General features: G+C 41.1%; 1 protein-coding gene across 2 annotated transcripts in view; it reads right to left on the bottom strand.

The window, feature by feature from the left end:
* asic1b (acid-sensing (proton-gated) ion channel 1b) overlaps positions 1 to 14,287 on the bottom strand; it is a 249,148-nt gene that overhangs the window by 83,785 nt on the left and 151,076 nt on the right. The window contains exon 1 of one of the 2 annotated variants that reach the window (XM_029114204.2): positions 11,037 to 12,135. The exons of the other annotated variant lie outside the window; for it this stretch is intronic. Within the exon in view, the coding sequence (XP_028970037.1) occupies positions 11,037 to 11,702 (666 nt within the window). The 5' untranslated portion in view covers positions 11,703 to 12,135. Of the gene's footprint in view, positions 1 to 11,036; positions 12,136 to 14,287 lie in introns of those variants that run through there. 2 annotated transcript variants of the gene reach the window in all.

Here is a 14,287-nt window from a genome sequence, read left to right on the forward strand (position 1 = left end):
AAGATAAGGGTCTAGCTGAAGATAAAGGTCTAGCTGAAGATAAAGGTCTAGTTGAAGATAAAATTCTAGCAGAAGATAAGGGTCTAGTTGAAGATAAGGGTCTAGTTGAAGATAAAGGTCTAACTGAAGATAAAGGTCTATTTGAAAATAAAGGTCTATTTGAAAATAAAGGTCTATTTGAAGATGAAGGTCTATTTGAAGATAAGGGTCTAGTTTAAGATAAAGGTCTAGTTGAAGATAAAGGTCTAGTTGAAGATAAGGGTCTAGTTGAAGCTTCAGAAGGGGTCTTGGCAGGTCTGTCCTACACTGCAGAGGAGACTGCAGAAGGTTGACACCTGATCTGGTGTTGGGTTGGGGTGGGGGCTGGGGGGGTTGGAGGGGCTGGCACTGCTGACCCAGGATTGTAATGGGAGTTGGGTCTAATGGACGTGTTCAGGATGTGCCTGGTCCCAGCCGATCAGTCCTACTCCTCCAGGACTGATCATATTCTGCTGCATTGGGATAGACTGCTGTAACCTGAGACCTCTATGTGTGTGCATGTGTGTGTACAGCCCTCTGTCTGCTTTAGCGGGCCTGTCACAGACCCAGAGGCAAAGGTTGAAGACTCTGTAACCCAGCAAAATGGCACACACAAACACATGCACACTTCCCCTTGCCAACAACACAGAGCTTTGGATAATACACAAACCAGTTGGAACATTGCTATTCACGTCATCATCTCACTATTGTAATCCTTCATTAATGCAACTTATTTAACAATCAACACATTACCCTCCATGTGAATGGGCGAATCCAAACTTTTGACTCATACTGAATATAAATTAGTACATTACCCATACTAAATACAACCTATTATCAAAATATTACTCAATGAAGTAACATTATTAATGACAATGACTGTGACCACAACATTAATACAGTATCCCAATTATTATTTTTTCCCTATTACCAATATACCATACCTGTCACTTTTCCCACCTTCTGTTGTGCTCTAAACTCCTGGGGAGGTTCTCTAAAGAATTGTGGACTTCATCACTGTGAAACTGAAGATGTCTGGAACCACCAAGACTCTGGGTGGGGTGGGGCTCTCTGGGATACTGGGTGGGGCTCTCTGGGATACTGGGTGGGGCTCTCTGGGATACTGGGTGGGGCTCTCTGGGATAGTCCTAAAATGGTTCAGGTCATACTTAGAAGCAAGCGTGCCGCACAAGCCCTGAAAAGTGAAGCCAAAACGTCTCGATCGCCCCCTGGTGAGTGGTCCCAGTATAGGTCATAAATCCCGCCCTCCCCATGTTATTCAATGGGACGCGAGACCAACTAAACAATTAAATTACCCTTCAAATATATTTTTTCCGAAGCTGGTTTCTGTCATTTACTGTAGTTTGTATCACCCTAATGTAAATTCAAGAGTTTGTTTTTAAAATAAGTTTGTTTTTAGTTAGTTATTTAATGCTCTAAAAACGGTGGTGTGACGTCGTGATTCACAGCTGTGATTGACAGCTATCTGAGCCGAGGAGCCACTGAATCTTCGGAGGACTGAGGAGATTGGAACTTTACATTTAATCTCTAAATTTCTATAATTTCACACGGACATAATGGGTTGTTCTGCAGTACATTGTGCTAACCGATCTGGCATTTCCAATCGATCTTTGAATTTTTTTCGGTAAGTTAAATTTATAAGCTATTTAATTAGTAAATAAATGTAATGGGCTAGCTAACGTTAGCTAAAAGACAACAAGCCTCGTTAATAGCCATGTTAATAGCTAGCAGGTGATCGTTAGCTAGAAGTTACCAATTATTTTTGTATTATGCCTATTCTAAATTAAGGTTAAACATGATGTAAGTTAGGCTATAACATATCGTCTAGGTTTAACAAGCAAAGGTTGTACTGTACTTGGACTTGCGATTGATTACGGTATGCGCATTCTGCGAGGGAGAGTGAGGGCGGGGCACAGGGGTGGGGCCGTTGATTTCGCGGCTTTAGGGCTTTACTTCCTTCTCGCTACTGCGCATAACTACTGCGCAGAACTGGTCCCAAGATCGCTATCTGCGCAGACGCAAGTCCAAGATGTCAGCGCCGTATCAGGACACTGGTGGCTTCATTTTTCACCAATGGAAAAGAGCGAAAGGGCGTCGTCCATTATATATACAGTCTATGCTTAGAAGCAAGAGGGTATTATGTGAGTATAGGAGACCATAGGTCTGAGTGGACGTCCATGACATGCGGAGTTCCTCAAGGCTCAATTCTTGCGCCACTCCTATTCAACCTGTACATGCTCCCAATGAGCCAAATAATGAGAAAGAACCAAATCTCTTATCACAGCTATGCAGATGACACACAGATCTACTTAGCCCTATCGCCTAACGATTACAGCCCAATTGACTCCCTGCTCCAATGCATTGATGAAATAAATAGTTGGATGTGCCAAAACTTTCTTCAGTTAAACAAAGATAAAACTGAAGTTATTGCGTTTGGAAATAAAGATGAAGTTCTCAAGGTGAACGCGTACCTTCACTCTAAAGGTCAAACAACTAAAATTCAAGTCAGGAATCTCGGTGTGTCTCTAGAGTCAGACCTTAACTTCAGTAGTCATGTCAAAGCAATAACTAAATCAGCATACTATCATCTGAAAAATATTGCAAGAATTAGATGCTTTGTTTCTAGTCAAGACTTAGAAAAACTAGTGCATGCTTTCATCATCAGCAGGGTGGATTATTGTAATGGACTCCTCACTGGCCTTCCCAAAAAGACCATAAGACAGTTGCAGCTCGTACAGAACGCCGCGGCCAGGATTCTCAGCAGAACCAGAAAATATGATCATATCACACCAGTCCTCAGGTCTTTACACTGGCTGCCAGTTACATATAGGATCGATTTTAAAGTATTATTACTGGTATATAAATCGTTCAAAGGCCTAGGACCTCAATACATTGCAGATATGCTCAATGAATATAAACCCAAACGAACACTCAGATCATTAGGATCACATCAGCTAGAAATACCAAGGGATCACTCTAAGCAAGGAGAGTCTGCTTTTAGCTATTATGCCAGTCGCAGCTGGAACCAGCTTCCAGAAGAGATCAGATGTGCTCCTACAGTAGTCACATTCAAATCCAGACTCAAAACACATCTATTTTACTTTGCATTTAATGAATGAGCACTGTGCCACTGTCCGTCCGACTGTTTTCACTGTCCTTTATTTTATTATATTTTTTATTCTAAACTGTATTTGACTTTATATTCTTAACGGTTTTAATTTTTCTTATTTCTTCACTGTTCTGTATTTGATTTTATATTCTTAATGGTTTTTATTTTTTCTTATTTCTGTAACAGTACCTCTGTCAAATGGATATTTAAATTGTTTTTATGTAAAGCACTTTGAATGACCATTGTGTATGAAATGTGCTATATAAATAAAATTGCCTTGCCTTGCCTTCCTAGAACTGGACTGATGAGACCAAAGTCCAACTATCACACCGGAAGCGAGGCACTACATCTGGTAGAAATAAGGTTCTCGTTTCACCATACAGAGTGGTCCTTGAAGGAAACCTGAACCAGAGTACACAGGACCTCAGATTAAGATGTAGATTCATCTTTCAACATGACAAAAACCCACAGCACACAGCCAAAACAAAGCTGGAGTGGATTTGGGACATGTCTGTGAAGGTTCTTGACCGGCCTGGCCACAGCCTGGACTTGGACCCGGTTAAACATCCCGTGGGGAGATGTGAAGACCGCAGTTCACCGACACTCCCGATCCAACCGGACAGACCTTCAGGACCTACAGTACAAAGATGAATTGGAGAAACTGCACAAATTTGTGTGCACCAAGCTGGTAGTTAGAGCAAATCCATAAAACTTAAAGCTGGCCAAGTTTTGTCTGTAATGAAAGAATTGTTAACTCTTGACTTTTCTAAATTCTTTCTTATGTTTCAGTGTGAGGTTTAGAACTTTGGTTATGGTTAGGGAGTAGAAGTTGGATTCTCTTTAATGTTTAGGGTTAGCTTTCGAGAGAGGTTGAGAAAAAGGTTTTTAAATCAGAGTGAATAAGAGTGAATAAGGGTGTGTGTGTGCGTGAATACGCTGAGGAGTGTACAGAGTGAATACACGTGTGTTGATACTTGGCATACTTAAGGGATTTGAACCCCCAACTCCAGCCAGGATACTCTCAGCTCTCAGGTGTTTATTTCACTAATGGCTGTGTTTAACCTCCAGACACGTTACATATCCCCATGGACCTAGCTACTCAGCAGAGGGATACATTAATCACTGGAGGTATTGTTGGTCCCACTGGACCTAGTCACTACGAGGATGGATATTGTTACTAAGACATCCCTGAGAGTTCTGTACGTTGGAACATGTTGATATCCCTTAACGACCATATGACTCCAAACAATCAACCTCACCCTCCTGTCTTTATTAATAGATGTTCTGTTATAGAGTGCTCCGATTCAATTATTGAATTGATCAGTGCCAGTAAATGCTTTCGGTTAGGCCGATCTGCCAGGCACTATTTCATCTTTAATAATTCACAACATCATAAAGGCCTAATTTAATCAGGGTCTGTTTTCACACAGGAAAATGGTTATGACAATAACGGGTTTGGTAAAGAGGTTCAATGATCGGTATGATTACGGGTTTCCAGAGTGGCGGCCGAGGAAACATTCTTTGCCGTAATGCAACCAGCTTTCGGCAGAGCATCTTGGGATACATCCAGTTTCATCCACCGTATAGACATATTTACAGAAACATTTCACCCTGAGGTCATACAAGTCTGAGATCTCCAATATGAATCAAGTCTGAGATCTCCAATATGAATCAAGTCTGAGATCTCCAATATGAATTCAGTCTGAGATCTCCAATATGAATCAAGTCTGAGATCTCCAATATGAATCAAGTCTGAGATCTCCAATATGAATCAAGTCTGAGATCTCCAAAATGAATCAAGTCTGAGATCTCCAATATGAATCAAGTCTGAGATCTCCAATATGAATCAAGTCTGAGATCTCCAAAATGAATCAAGTCTGAGATCTCCAATATGAATCAAGTCTGAGATCTCCAATATGAATCTAGTCTGAGATCTCCAATATGAATCAAGTCTGAGATCTCCAATATGAATCAAGTCTGAGATCTCCAATATGAATCAAGTCTGAGAACTCCAATATGAATCAAAGTGGATGGTCTTTCGTTGGCTGAGATGGACAAAAGAGATATGGCAACAAGAACAAGAAGGACATATTTTTTGATTGGCATATGTGCTAAGACAGCATTACCCATAATCCATTACTGCAGAGAGCTGAGAGGACAGGTGTGTAAGAGTAGCATAGTGCTGATATAACAGCCTTGTTAGCTGAATGTGTTTAGAGACAAACATAAAAACTGGGTCAATATTTTAAATTACAAAACTTGCCGCTGGCTACACAGGTTCATTCCGAAAACATATTTCCAAAACATCTAGATTTTTCTTTTTTCTTTTTCACAAATTTTAACAAGAGTTATGCCAGCAAAAGTACACTCTAAAAAGTACACTCTTTCAGCAAAAGTACACTCTATATTGGCCTCTGTTGCCTGAAATATAAAAAAAAAAAAATCGAAAACCATTGGTATGAATGATTGGTGTAAAAGGGCTAGCTGCTAGATTTTCTCAAAGGCCAGCCTGAAACAATTTGCCAGGATGCGAGGTGCCAAGCAACTGAGAAAATAATTACAGGCTGTAACTAAATACTTATCAACCAATTAGAATAATTGACATAGGTGGATGCGATCCAACACTTTCTCACTGAAGCGTCCTGACCACAAGTCTACCGGCATGTTCAGATAATGATGCAGGAATGTGACAGTATAATTAGCTTACAATTTCTCAGCACTTGTGGCATACGTTTGTCTCCACTATCGGGTAATTAGTCTTCCTTTGGCATGATGATTTTTACCATTCCTTGTGGTATTGTGTAAATAGAAAATCCTTAATGTTACTGTATATACAGCAGAAATGCTATATATTCAATGCCAGTACCAAGTTTAGACTTCTCAAGAGTATTTCTTTAAAATGTTTAACACATTTTACGCATTGTATAATAATAGTGAAGACATCAAAACGACTAAATAACACATATGGAATCGTCCATAAAAAAGTGTTAAATCAAAAAAACATTAATATTTTTGATTCTTCAAAGTACCCACATTTTGACAGCTTGGCACACTCTTAGCATTCTCTCAGCCAGATTAATGAGGTAGTCACCTGAAATGCATTTCTAACAGTAATGAAGTAATTCACATTACGCTGAACACTTCTCCTTCCCGCATTCCGCGTACTCTACAACAGCGTAAACAAGACAAACCGGCAGGCTTAAATTAATAAGGCTAAGAGTCGCTGTGTAGTTGGTTGCTTACGTCCCTCTTGCCGTTCTGTCTGCAGGTAATACTCAACGTGTTACCTGCAGACTGACAGGTGTTAAACACCAGCCTGGGCAAATAACTAGCTAGGTCAGTTGTCAGATTATGGTGCTATTGCTAGCTTGCATGCTGTTTGTAGGTATGTAAGCATGAACGGAAAGTAAACTATTTCACTGGTAATTTGCTTACCTGGAGACTCAATACGGTAGGAATAGGTGTCTGGGTAGGACACCTCTGGCCATTGAGTGGGGTTATTCCAGTTTGATGCTGGGAGACTGAATGGACATGATTTAAGGTGGACCAAATTCATATATTGACTTGACATAATATATTTTGTGTTATTTATAAACTCATTTAATTCTGCTGGTTCTCTATTAGTGTTGATTTGTACTGCACAGCAGAATAAATAAATCTGTTAACAATTTAAAGAAATGCATTTTTTATACAGTAAAGTTAACGCGAAAAGCAATGTTCAATGAGTGAAGTTGGTCTTCACCTCAGCAGTGATGAATAAATGAACTCCCTCGATGAAAAGATCTTCATTATCATTAGAAAACGAATAACAGATACCTCCTTTAAATAACCATAGTCTTAAAAATCTCAGTTATCCTGAGAATGCACAGAACCGCCATGACCAGGAATCTACGGTGACACGTTCTTGCCTGGTTTAGTTCCTGTTTATCAGAAAGATGTCAGTTTGTATGCCCAACACCTGACAAATCAAATGTAAGATTCTGTGTGACCTACCCTGGAAGCTTGTGTGTCAGACATGTGGATGACAGAATTGGTTTTGCTCTTGAACAAAAAAAACAACAAAAAAAATAGATTTCTTCATTTTAGTTACCCTCTCTGTTGATGAACAAATTAATTATATTTCAAGGTGTGTCCACAATTTTGAAATCTACTGTGTATACCATAATAAATGAAAGTTCACAAAGTGATGGACAAATGATCACCCAACAGAGTGTAAGGAGTTTAATGTGAAAGTAGTTAAGAGATGTCAGGATTTAGACATCCAACACTGTGACCTAATTACCCGGGAATATTCCAGAATGTTCATTATCTGAACCAGTCGGGGGACTTGTGGTCAGGACACTTCAGTGAGTGTGAGTTGGAGTACGTCTAACTACATCTCTGATTTTAATTGGCTGATTAGGATTTAGTGACAGAACACAATTATACGCTCAGCTCGTTATCTGCTCGGCAACAACTCCATTTTGCCATTTAATCTCTACGAGGTGAGGCATTCTCACCTGAATTACACCACTACAGGAATATCAAAGACCACAACTTTCTACCACTTCATGTGAATATGATTCTATCTAACCTCCTACAGGGGAAATTCATGGTTCTTTCTTAGTCAAGTTGTTATCGGATAATCTTTCTGTCCCAGACAATGAATGCTGAGATTGTACAAAATTGCCAATTACACTTGTTTTCCCCACAAATGCCAGACAGCCACATACAGGATGACCTCCTGCTATTTTCACTCTCTGTGAAAGCTGAGTTATCAACATCTCCAGAAGGAAATTATTACACAATACAAGCATTTTCCAGACCGAGTCAAATATTATCATCTATGCTTCTACGTTATATAGTATTTTAAAAAGGCGGATGATGTATTGCATATATACTCACCTAAAGGATTATTAGGAACACCTGTTCGATTTCTCATTAATGCAATTATCTAATCAACCAATCACATGGCAGTTGCTTCAATGCATTTAGGGGTGTGGTCCTGGTCAAGACAATCTCCTGAACTCCAAACTGAATGTCAGAATGGGAAAGAAAGGTGATTTAAGCAATTTTGAGCGTGGCATGTTTGTTGGTGCCAGGCGGGCCGGTCTGAGTATTTCACAATCTGCTCAATTACAGGGATTTTCACGCACAACCATTTCTAGGGTTTACAAAGAATGGTGTGAAAAGGGAAAAACATCCAGTATGCGGCAGTCCTGTTGGCGAAAATGCCTTGTTGATGCTAGAGGTCAGAGGAGAATGGGCCGACTGATTCAAGCTGATAGAAGAACAACTTTGACTGAAATAACCACTCGTTACAACCGAGGTATGCAGCAAAGCATTTGTGAAGCCACAACACGCACAACCTTGAGGCGGATGGGCTATAACAGCAGAAGACCCCACCGGGTACCACTCATCTCCACTACAAATAGAGAAAAAGAGGCTACAATTTGCACAAGTTAACCAAAATTGGACAGTTGAAGACTGGAAGAATGTTGCCTGGTCTGATGAGTCTCGTTTTCTGTTGAGACATTCAGATGGTAGAGTCAGAATTTGGCGTAAACAGAATGAGAATATGGATCCATCATGCCTTGTTACCACTGTGCAGGCTGGTGGTGTAATGGTGTGGGGGATGTTTTCTTGGCACACTTTAGGCCCCTTAGTGCCAATTGGGCATTGTTTAAATGCCACGGCCTACCTGAGCATTGTTTCTGACCATGTCCATCCCTTTATGACCACCATGTACCCATCCTCTGATGGCTACTTCCAGCAGGATAATGCACCATGTCACAAAGCTCAAATCATTTCAAATTGGTTTCTTGAACATGACACTGTACTGAAATGGCCCCAACAGTCACCAGATCTCAACCCAATAGAGAATCTTTGGGATGTGGTGGAACGGGAGCTTCGTGCCCTGGATGTGCATCCCACAAATCTCCATCAACAGCAAGATACTATCCTATCAATATGGGCCAACATTTCTAAAGAATGCTTTCAGCACCTTGTTGAATCAATGCCATGTAGAATTAAGGCAGTTCTGAAGGCGAAAGGGGGTCAAACACAGTATAAGTATGGTGTTCCTAATAATCCTTTAGGTGAGTGTATATTAGATATTATTCTAAACACTAAGTAAGAGGTTAATAACATGTTTCTTTAGGGTTCTTTTAGGGTTCTTCACATTAAAACAGTGGCGGAACCTCTAGTTCAAATAACATATTTATGATGGTTCCTCTGAGAACCTTTTGTAAAACCTTTTGGGTTAATGTTTTAGGTGGTCTTATCGGTTATTTGAGGAAGCATTTATAATTGTTCTTCGACACACCATTCAACATTTCTCCTTTTAGAACTTATAGCGGTTTCAACATGAAGAACACCTAAAAACCCTCCAGTAATATAATAATATTACGTTTAAATCATATTCAGCCTGATGATATACAGTCATTTGCAGTCAGAACTATACCTTAAATACAGTACAAAGGTCACGTTTAAATCAATATTCTGACAGCGAGGTTTTTTCTACAAACAACAGCCTTTCATTCAGCATGCATACCATGCTTTGTCTGGAGTCGAAACCCTCAAAGGGGCTCTCGCCTCGCGCAGTCAAAAGCCCAATTGTATATACATGACATGCTGTTCACTTTCACTCTGAATACGTTACACTATAATCCCATTGAAAACATTCATTACAATGAATGATATACTGGAATGGTCAAGGAAAAGCATTGACACTGTAAACCATTTGACAAACAATATTAATATGTTAATATGTGTCCAGATGTGTTCTAGAACACTGGACCATTGGCTTTCATACTCATTTGAATTCTCAGCAAAGCATAACTGTGCAACACATTCAAATTAATATTGGATGCAAGCTGGCGCTGGGTTGTTTGAGAAATATGTGGAGGTGCGCTTTTGGGCTGTGTTCTCTGAGCTGTGTTGCTATTTCCCATAAGGATTCTGGACTATCAAGTCTCTATGTCTGTGGACTATGATTTGGGCTTATGGAGACTTCAAGACCCCATGCTATGTAAGTATCTGAATGGGGCAATTGACACCCCTAGGGGTTAGAGCATCTGACCAGTATCCGAAAAGTTGCTAGATAGGTTCCCTGAGGACAAAGTTTCCATCCTTGAGCAAGACAGTGAACCATAATTGCTCCCCATGAGCCCAATGTGGCTGTCCTCTGCACCTCTCCAATTTACATTTACATGCATTTGAGTAATTTAGTAGATGCTCTTGATACAGAGCCACTTTCAGTAAGTGCATTCATTTTACGAAGCTAGTTGGACAACCACACATCTCAGTAGTAGAAAGTACATTCTATGATTGGCTACATTATTGGCTAAAGTTAGCGTCAAAAGTTAGCGCTGGAAAGAAGATAATTAAGAAGGAAAAAACCATAACAGCCTAGTGTTTCGTTCAGGATGGCAGCAGACGCTGTGGTGGGGGAGGGTATTTTTGGTACTCTCTGTTTTTAAACTGGTGACGTTAGGTTAAAAATGTTGCATTCCAGTTGTAGATGATGTGCAACTGAGAACTACAGTGATGATAACCCTGGCGTGGACCCCTAGGGTTCACTACATGTTGACCAGTACTCGATTTACACAGGGACTACGCCTCGGTTAATATCCATGTTCACTTAAAGCCCCTGCCTCTCTCTAAAAGGCCACATTTAACCATTCTGAAGGTTCACTTTCAATTACTACTAAGCCCCTGCGCCGATATCAATGCACTGGACCGCCTGTGTATAGGGACATTGAGACACATTCTATAACTCAAAAGACTTTGGGACACACTCTATAACTCAAAAGACTTTGGGACACACTCTATAACTCAAAAGACTTTGGGACACATTCTATAACTCAAAAGACTTTGGGACACATTCTACCGACACTGGCTACCGTACCTCCTTGAAGAATTCAGGGCCACATTCTTTCCCTCTGAAGTTACACTCCAACAACATGTCTTCAATGCGATGTCTGGTTCGGGTGTGAAACTCGTCCAGGCTAAACCTGGATCCTTGGCGGTCTGGTTCCGGCGCCAGAGGGAACCCTGGGAAATTGTTGTCTTCATATCCAAGCAGTTGGCCCATGAACAGCAGGTCAGAGTAGCTGACCTGGGAGCGGCGGAAGTAGTTGTAGTTACAAAAGGTGACAGCTGGAAAGGTCAAGTTGGGGGCACTTCTCTCGTCCAGCATGGTGACGTGATCGTACGATAGGTAATAGACGACGCGATCGTACACCTGGAGCAGGAATGCGGAGAGAGCCAGCAAGAAGACAACGGCCCAAAACCCCTGACGCACGCTGAACTTCTTGTCTTCTGAGAAGATATGGTTGGCACCGTGGAGTGAGCAGTTGTCGAAAAACTCTGGAAGGCTGTAAAACTTAGTGTCATCTTCATCTTCGTCGTACACGTCCAGTTCATCACACCCATCTGCTTGGTACTCCTCTCTACCGTCCTCGCCACTGGCTTTGATCACCTTACGGTAACGGTCATCAAAGCGGTCTTTACCAAGTCCTCCGGGCTCATCATCAGCTGAGAATGAGATGCTGCACATGATGCGGACAGGCATGCTCGCTTGCTCAAAGCCAAACAGGCACAGACGAATAGAAACAGACAAAGCTTAATAATTCAAAATGCTGGGAAAATGTCAAGAGAAAAACAGATCCAAGTCATACCATAAGTCCAATTAGAGATGTCCAGTGAGTTCTGTAGAAGTGATGCCAAAGAGAGATTGGTTCCCAGGAACAAAGGTTGATAACAGATAAAGCCCAAGTTTTACTTTTAATGTAATGAGGTAAAATGTAAAGGGCTACAGCGAGAACAAGTACCGAAAACTGTCCCAAAGTCCAGCCCAACCAGCAGAAAGCGATGTAGTGTGGCTATTGACGCAGAGTCTGAATGAGACAGGAACACTATCACGACACACCCAGTCAACAACCCATTGTCCTCAACTGAGTTGAAACGTTTCAGTTTTCTTGAAGAAAAGAAGACAACAGATGACAGGCAATTTGATCACATCACGTGGAGGGAGAAGGATCCTTTCTCATTATGTAATTCCTCCTCTTGTCCCATGGCTATAGTTGGTCAGGAAGTATCATGGAGGTTCAGATGCCCTGACCAGTGTGTCCTTCCCTTTATGTTGCAATAGCCTGTCCACAGAGTGGGAGTTCAGAGAGGAGGAGATCAGTGATGGTTCTGTGAGGGGAATGACACAGAATACTCCCTGGGAGCCCAGTCACAGATCCCTGTGTCCAGGCAGAGTTACACCCGTCTCTTACAGGAAACATCGCTTTGACGCATAACCAGAGAAATAGAGATCTAGGGAGCAGAATGCTACAACTATTTGAGTGAGAAAACAATTTATGTATACACATGACTTTACATGTAATGTGTATATGTGATCGATCCCTACATTACGGCTTGTTATTTTTTGTACCAGATGATCAAAGAAATGAAAAATATAATTTCAGTTAATATTTTTGGGTAAAAGACCATACATAACTACAGATGGAACATTACAGAGACAGTGTGGCCTTTCAAAGATTTCCACAAAATCAGAAAAAACATTAAATATCTATCTATCCATCTATCTATATATATATATATATATATATATATATATATATATATATATATATATATATTTATATCTATATATATATAGCATTTCAGGATGCAATTCAAACACAAAAACTAGCCAAATAAATGAAAGTCTCATTCCTTTGTTTCCCATCAAAGTAAATTTATTTTAATTACCACCTCTCCAATCACAAACTCCCAGCTGCCTGCAAGCCATTTCAGAGAAAAAGCTAATGCACCAAATTACACCTTTCTGTTGTGAGCCAGACAGTGTTTACTAACTCTAGCAGCACAAACCTTTTGACTGACAAGTGCAATAAGCTTGCAGGGACCCACCTCACCACAAGGAGATGCTAGAGTGCACTGAAACCCCAAGGAATACCCAGCTGACCTGACCCTCCCGTCATCTGGACCGTGGTCATTTAATTGTGCACCATGGGGCCTCCCGGTCATGGCTGGCTGTGACACAACATGGCACTGAGCCAGGTTGGATTGGCGTCCCTCTGAAATCCGGTGCCTCGGCAGGATGTGATTCTCATTACCTTCCTAACAGTAACAAAATAGATAACGCTTTTATTTTGCAGCAGCTAATGTGGATTCAGTTAAAACATGTGCATTCACAAATGTATTTCCATGAAGACATGGAGTATACTAACAGACTAACAGCCGGTCAGAAGGCAGGGCTATCTGGGTGAAATGTAGCAGACTGGGTCAATATGTGTTAAGTACCAGCTGGTCTGAGGGAGAGTGTGGTTTGGAATAACTGATAAGGTACATTGCTAAACAACATGTTGTTTGTCCATGAACTAAAGGCACTGAAATTATTTCAGACCCAGGCCATTTGAAAAAATATATTGCACACTAAGAGTAAGGTCATATTCCCTCGGTTCTTTTCTCTGAAAACAAGTAGAACAAAGAGTAGAAACATCAAACTGGCAAAGACCCAAAAGTAAAGACCCAAGTAGTTGCGGACATGAGACATTTCAGAATGAGTTAGGGTAAACACTATAGAGAACGCAAAGATAGGTCTACATTTGATGGTTTCAAGACAATAATAAAAAATAAAAAACTCTCATGATCAAAACACTTTGATACCTGTCCAATGCCTGGTTCACTTTATAGGTCCTGTCTAACTCAGTCGGAAGAGCATGGTGGAAGTTTGTGTTTGATTCCCATGCGGGACCAGTATAAAAACATCTGCAGTCACCACTGAAAGCCAGTCTGGATGAGAGCCCCTGAAAATTACCAAATGTAAAACCTTAATGTCCAACTTGACCCACCAGAGGGCAGCATAGAGCGGCACAGAAGCAAGCCACTTTAAACGCCTGATTCGGTCCGTGTAGACATCTTCCATCCAAGTATTGGAAGAAATAGCCTGCCTCGTGCACATCAGGGAACAGTCTGTGGCAATAAAGCACCAGACATCCTTATGAACAGCCTCTACAACAGCCAGTATCCCACGTCCGTCGTGAGTAATCGGGTGCACATCCCCGCTATGCCCAGCCACACAATGCAAGTGTTATCATGGGAACGGGGGGGGGGGGGGGGTGTGGACCTAAGAGCCGGAGTTCATGT

This window comes from Esox lucius, chromosome 17 (genome assembly GCF_011004845.1).
Source record: "Esox lucius isolate fEsoLuc1 chromosome 17, fEsoLuc1.pri, whole genome shotgun sequence".
NCBI lineage: Eukaryota > Metazoa > Chordata > Actinopteri > Esociformes > Esocidae > Esox > Esox lucius.